The sequence below is a fragment of the Euphorbia lathyris genome, chromosome 4 (genome assembly GCF_963576675.1).
Source record: "Euphorbia lathyris chromosome 4, ddEupLath1.1, whole genome shotgun sequence".
NCBI lineage: Eukaryota > Viridiplantae > Streptophyta > Magnoliopsida > Malpighiales > Euphorbiaceae > Euphorbia > Euphorbia lathyris.
Genome location: NC_088913.1, coordinates 60038855 through 60044854, shown reverse-complemented (window position 1 = coordinate 60044854; position 6000 = coordinate 60038855). Strand labels below are relative to the sequence as shown.

General features: G+C 31.9%; 1 protein-coding gene across 3 annotated transcripts; it reads right to left on the bottom strand.

Annotated features, from left to right (window-relative positions):
• Positions 1 to 320: 320 nt before the first annotated feature.
• Positions 321 to 4194, bottom strand: LOC136227598 (synaptotagmin-3). Of its 3 annotated transcripts, none has more exons than XM_066016296.1 (12): positions 3858 to 4193; positions 3016 to 3114; positions 2832 to 2882; positions 2627 to 2750; positions 2369 to 2487; positions 2185 to 2286; positions 2029 to 2103; positions 1859 to 1935; positions 1521 to 1770; positions 866 to 1216; positions 650 to 778; positions 321 to 575 (listed from the first exon to the last, which is right to left on the bottom strand). In XM_066016296.1, the coding sequence occupies exons 1-12, from the start codon at positions 3966 to 3968 to the stop codon at positions 447 to 449; spliced, it is 1617 nt and encodes a 538-aa protein (XP_065872368.1). In that variant the 5' UTR covers positions 3969 to 4193; the 3' UTR covers positions 321 to 446. The 3 variants fall into 3 exon arrangements, with proteins under 3 accessions (XP_065872368.1, XP_065872371.1, XP_065872369.1); XM_066016299.1 differs by lacking the exon at positions 3858 to 4193 and adding an exon at positions 3226 to 3757; XM_066016297.1 differs by lacking the exon at positions 2029 to 2103 and having other exon boundaries at positions 3858 to 4194.
• Positions 4195 to 6000: the final 1806 nt, after the last annotated feature.

Below are 6000 nucleotides of genomic sequence, written 5' to 3'. Positions count from 1 at the left end.
TGCTTATACTGTTACTTTTGATAACATAATTTGTACAAATGAATAAACTTAATTTTTTTTTTTTAAATTAGATCACTCTAAATTATGTTTTATACAATAATTAAAAAAATATTCATTTTTCTTTATATGAATTCCATGCTGATGGTGATAAAAAAAAACCAGCCCAACCAATCAACCAATTAATCCAACCTGCCAAATCCAACTTCACCTAACCCAAAAATAAAACTAATAAAATCAAAATATTTGGTTGGATTAAATAGGTTGATTTTGTTTTGGTTCACTATAATGATCAATGCTCAAACCTTATTCATCACAAAAGCTAAAACAAAACTCAATTTTTTATTTTCTTTTTTTAGTTAAAAGAATGAAAAAACAAATGCAGCAATATTTCTTTCTTGTCCTCATACATATACTTTTAGCTACAATCTACATACATTTTGATTTTCTTAAACTGTATCCCATCGAATCTCGACATGTATAACTCCATGCTTCGAATCGATTAGATGATATTTCTCGTTGATCCGTCCGTTATGCACAACATCTCCCAGATTTATCTCCACATGTCCCAGTGATTCCTACATTGTCAAACATATCAAACATATTCATACATATCAACAACAAGGAAGCTACTAATCATAAATGTAATTACCTTCGATCGAAAACTAAAGCGCATCCGCTTGCTCATAATCTCAATGCGAATCTTTTCATGTAAAGGAGGTTGATCAAGTGTGTACTGAAATTCCTCGTTCCAGCGCGGATCACGAGTTTTTTTAATCATCTGCAAGAAATCACAGCACAAAACAATAATAACTAACATAGCATGATTCAGTCACTGTTGAAGAAGGAAAATTACAAGTTTTTTCACCTTAGTTTTCTTTGTTTCTCCCCGGAAAAGGACTAGAGCATATGGATTATTGTGGTTCTCTCCTTCTACATCTTCGGCTCCTTGAACGATAACTGAAAGTAAACCTGCACCGCTGATCGATACCTCTTCCTCATTATCACTTCCACAATCCGAGTCTTCATTCGACTTTTTACTATCTTGTTTGAAGGGCACATAGGTCAGCTCAACCACAACTTGCCCTCTTTTCTTCTTGTCTCGAGGATCAGAAATATTAGTGTCTTTCAGCAAATCAAGAGTAAATTCCTTCATGTCATATGCTGTCAGCGCCTTCAGGGGAACCATCTGCCTTCCTAATCTGTCATGTCCGCCCACCTACAGGACAAGATGACCTAAATGTGAAATAGGACAAGAAAAAAAGGAAGACATTTCGCATATAAAATTATTCAAAGTTTCATCAGGACAGTTCAAATTCTTCGAAATCAGGCCGAAAATTATACAGTTCAGGAAAATGAACAAGACTGGAAAATTCTTCAGCCTATTCTGTAAAAAAATGAGTTTTTCAGAATAGTAGAGTTAAACTACCATGCTGATAATCTACCCGTAAAAACAAAAGAAACATGTAAATATATAGATTCTAAAAACGGTAAACAGATATTTAGATTTCGAAGTTAAAAACCTTATCCCAATCGAAAACTTCTACTTGAAGTGCCTGAGATTGAGGATCCTTGACAACAATCTTGAAGTTCTCGTTCCACTCAGGATTCAAATTTTTCTTCTTGACTGTGGTCTTCTTTGTGGTAAGCTTTTCTCCAGTCAGGCTGAGTTTGACATAGGGATCAGATGTTCCCAAGATATCAGCCTTTAAGAGTTTCATTGCCCGCACAACCTTCACATGCAGTATTCCCACAGGCTTCTTTACAGCCACGCTAAAACAAATAAATAAATAAATTGATGCATTGAGAGAAAATTGTAAAAGTGAATCATATCATGAACTGTAATCAATTATAAACTCACGTTGATGCATCGAGGACTGGTATTTCAAGAAATTGAGGCCAAAGGTAGAGGTGTGCTACTTGTTTTTTGATCGTATCCTGCAAATATATTGAATTAGTTGGACTATCAAAAACCATTACTCTATCCGTTTTCGGAGTATTCTACTGATGCAAGTATTACCAATGCAGCACCTGAACAAGACGGTAAAGACCAGGTATTGACATTACATCCCCTCCCAGAATCTTTAGTCCGAAATCTACATGAGGCTGTTGACAAGCAGTTGTGAATGACTGATGAATGATTCAAAATCTTCCATTTGACAAATAGAAAAAAGAAAACCTCCTTACCCTTTCCATCAAGGATACTTCAATGTTTGCAAAACATGGAAATGTTGGTACTAGAGGTTTCAAAGTTATCCGTGGTGCCGCGAATATTTGCAAATCAACTAACTGCAGGAAAGCATTGTGTCAATCTTTGTAAAAACTAAACCAAGTACTAAAAAGAAAAAAAATCCCTTGGGGCTTTTCTGACCTGAACTGTAAATTGCAGAGACATTAGCTTTAACACCAAAACAATGTCTGGATTTCCAGCCCACCTCATTACCGGTTCCATGACTAAATCCTTCTCATTCGTTTCGTAGACTTTCATACCTGTGCAATTTCAATGTAGACCACATTAATAATATACAATAAAATATAACTTCAAATTTATGTTCACATAAGTGTTAATTTGTGCTGCAACTGTCACAAAGAACACCAGTTTCAATCAACTTTAATCACAAAGCCTTACCATAAAGCGCTGGAGGAAGAGTTCCAAGGGTCATATGCTTAAATTCAATAGCTTCAATCCCGTATTTCCCGATATACTCTGCAAATATAGGCTTTGCTGTGGTTTTTATGGTAGCACAGATCGCCTGTACCATGATAACAGTCAACATAAACAACCCTTTCCGGGATAAATCAACAAGTTTAAGGCTGCTCAAGCACTAGATTACCTTATCAAGGTAAGGCCACATATCCAACAGAAACTTGTTCAACCAATCTACCTACAAATCAGACCAACATAAACAACAAAAACAAATAATTTTGCATAGTAAATTACAATAAGCATCCAATGGAACCGGCACGATTATGATAGTACTGTAATGAGTATTTAAAAGTGAAATGTAGTATGCTTACCCGTTCATAATCTGGGCATTTCACCCATAACGGAATCTCTGGAAGAATTTCATCCAACATATTCGAGTCTAATTCATGAAGAGGCCTAACATCTGGATCCTGTATTTGAGAGTCCAACAAATCATTAAGCATATTTCTCCAGCAGAGATAAAAACATTTAACTTTTTTTTTAGATGATCATTTTTGTTACTTCAATCAGCTTATTCTTACCAGCAGAGCAAGCAATTTAAGCTAAGAATAAAGCAATTCTATTTCCTTCAAGTGGTAAAGCATAAACTTGATTGAGAAGTGAACTTTGGCAAATATCTTGGTTTAAAAAATACAAATTCTCCTTCAAATGGTCATTAAATCAAACACCTCTTCTGCACTATGTATATGAAGACCATTTAAGAGATTCTACTTCAAATTTCTCAAAATTCATATATTTTGCAACTGAGGCTCAACTTCTAACATATCAACAACAAAATTCTCAATGCTCCTTGAGCAGGATTGATCTTCAAACATTTCAAAACTTCAAAAATCTGTGTGAAGCAACGATGATGAAATAAAAAACATTCGATATATGACATAATCAACAAATTGAAGTTAAAAAAAACAGGCAAACATCATAATCAAGTGAAATAAAGAAATATCAATGCAACAGTCATAACTAAGAAGAAAAAGAATCAGAAAAATAGATTAAACCATTGATTCAAGTTCATCAAAATCCAATAAAAAAAACCCCAAATTCATCTTTATCTAACAACATCACCAAATCAAAAAATCAAAGAAAAAAAGAAGCAAAGGTAATCAGGAACCGATGAAACAGGGAATTAAGCAGAGAAAGAGAAATTGATGATGACCTTGACATTTAGAGGTTTAGAATAGACAAAGAGGAAGAAGCCGAGTAGAAGTCCAATAGGAAGTCCGAAAGCAAAGCCAAGAACACCCAACAAAGTGGTCAAGAATCCCATTTGAAAGCCGAGAAAATCAAGAAGATGAGGCAAAATGGAATGGGAATATGTTTAAAAGAGAAACCTTTTGTGAATGGAACAGTTAATAGTTGATGGAGAAGAAGAGATGGAAAGTAAAAAGGGGGGAATTTTTTACTGGAAAACCGTATCGAATGATGAAAAAAGGAAGAAGGATAGCAACACAAGAAACTGTCAGAACAGAAGCCACGTAACTCTTTCTTTCAAAAATCAAAATCAGCAGCCAGCTACGTATATCGGAATTCCTACCAATTTCCCGTTATAAAGTTCTTTTTTGTTTTCTATTTCTAATTACTCTTTTATCCTTCTTTTGCTTCATACTTCTATTCTTTTTCTTAAATAGGGACCATTTCCAAATTTTACCTTCACATTTTTTTAATATATATATTTATAAAAAAGCATTTTTCATTCCATATAAAGACATAAGTACAATAAATCATAATAGGAATAAAATCTTATATAAATATTGATGACAACTAATACAACATATAAGGAAAAAAAAGTACATACTACTAAAATAAAGAGATGATAAATCTCATATTTCTCATAAATTTAAATTCGTAAAAAAGCTGCAAATCAATTACCATCATTTAGTTTCTTTAGGCCAATCAGATTGGAGTGCTTTCTACCGGTGTAACCTCGTAAATTTATGGATCAACGTATAAGATAATATAATTATACTCTTGCTAAACCATAAAAAAATGTAAATATACTTTTATGAATACTAAAATTTTATCTTTAATATTTACAATATGAAATGATTTTGTGGTCAAATAGCGGTGAGTTAACTTTTAACTACTTAAAGTATAAAAGATAAATTCGGCTCATATGATTTTGTGTTAAAAAAAACATTTTGCCCCATAGAAATAACATACTTTTTGCTTAATTGGGATATAAAAAAATTAAAAATGCACAATTTTTCATATGTCAGGGATACACTCTGCACTCTCCAAATGAAGATAGATGAAGGGGTGATACAAGTTTAACCATTCCTATAAGTTATAACCATTGGTTCCTAAGACCATAGATACATAGAGAAAAATACATACCTCAAAAGTCGGATACTAAATTCTACTCCAGCAGCCTTTTGTGGAGAGAGGATAGATCCCTGAAGCCGAGGGTGTTGAAGCCTCACGAGATTTTAACCATTCCTATAAGTTATAACCATTGGCTCATATATCCGGTTCTACAAATACGTTCGGATCCCATGCTCTCCTACTTTCGTCTCTAAATCAAGATAAGAATTTTGTTTTATGAGTTCTAATATCTTACTTAAAAAAATCCACATATACATATATGGATTTAAAATTTTCTAAATTAGAAACGTTGGGAATAAAGTTTTACCATTTTTTATATTTGAGTATATTTATACTCTAATAAAGGTAAATTTGACCATATCCCTTTAAAATATTGGTACATATTTTCTTTTAAAATGTTATTCTTTTGAATTTTCAAATCAACATTTTCTTTTCATAAAAACTTAAACTATATGAAATATTTTTAATTTGCCACATATAATAATTCTTTCTTTTATTATATATCTTTTATTTTGAATCATAAATAATGAAGGAGCACACTTTTATCATAACATACTACTTATCTCAAAATATAATGATTATTAGATATATTTATATAGTCATATATAAATAAAGGAAAAAAAAATGTTAAGTGATAATGATAAAGTTACAAATAAAATAATATCATATCGAAAATTTTCAATTATTAAAACATCTTATTGAAAAAAATTATAAAATTAATATACTACTTTATTTTTTTAATTTATGTAGAACAAGAATTATTAGAAAGAAATTTCTTCTTAGCTAAGTTTCAAACAAGGGAATAATAGGAAAGTCCTAAGAATTCTGATTCCACAAAAAGGCATGTTTAATTAATTAGTGGATTTCAATAATCTATGGGTGTGGGCCCTATCAACCTGATTACCTGATTCTATTAAAAATTAACTGAAGAAAGCTATATTCTGTGATTCTTAGTAATCTTAATTAATTAAGTAATG

What these genes read in the sequence shown, in the direction of transcription:
- LOC136227598 (XM_066016296.1), bottom strand. Translation starts at nt 3,968, where the DNA reads ATGGGATTCTTGACCACTTTGTTGGGTGTTCTTGGCTTTGCTTTCGGA. An exon ending in AAGTATCCTTGATGGAAAGG is followed by an intron (nt 2,104 to 2,184) that starts GTAAGGAGGTTT and finishes GCTTGTCAACAG; the next exon opens with CCTCATGTAGATTTCGGACT. An exon ending in AAGTTTTCGATTGGGATAAG is followed by an intron (nt 1,217 to 1,520) that starts GTTTTTAACTTC and finishes CTTGTCCTGTAG; the next exon opens with GTGGGCGGACATGACAGATT.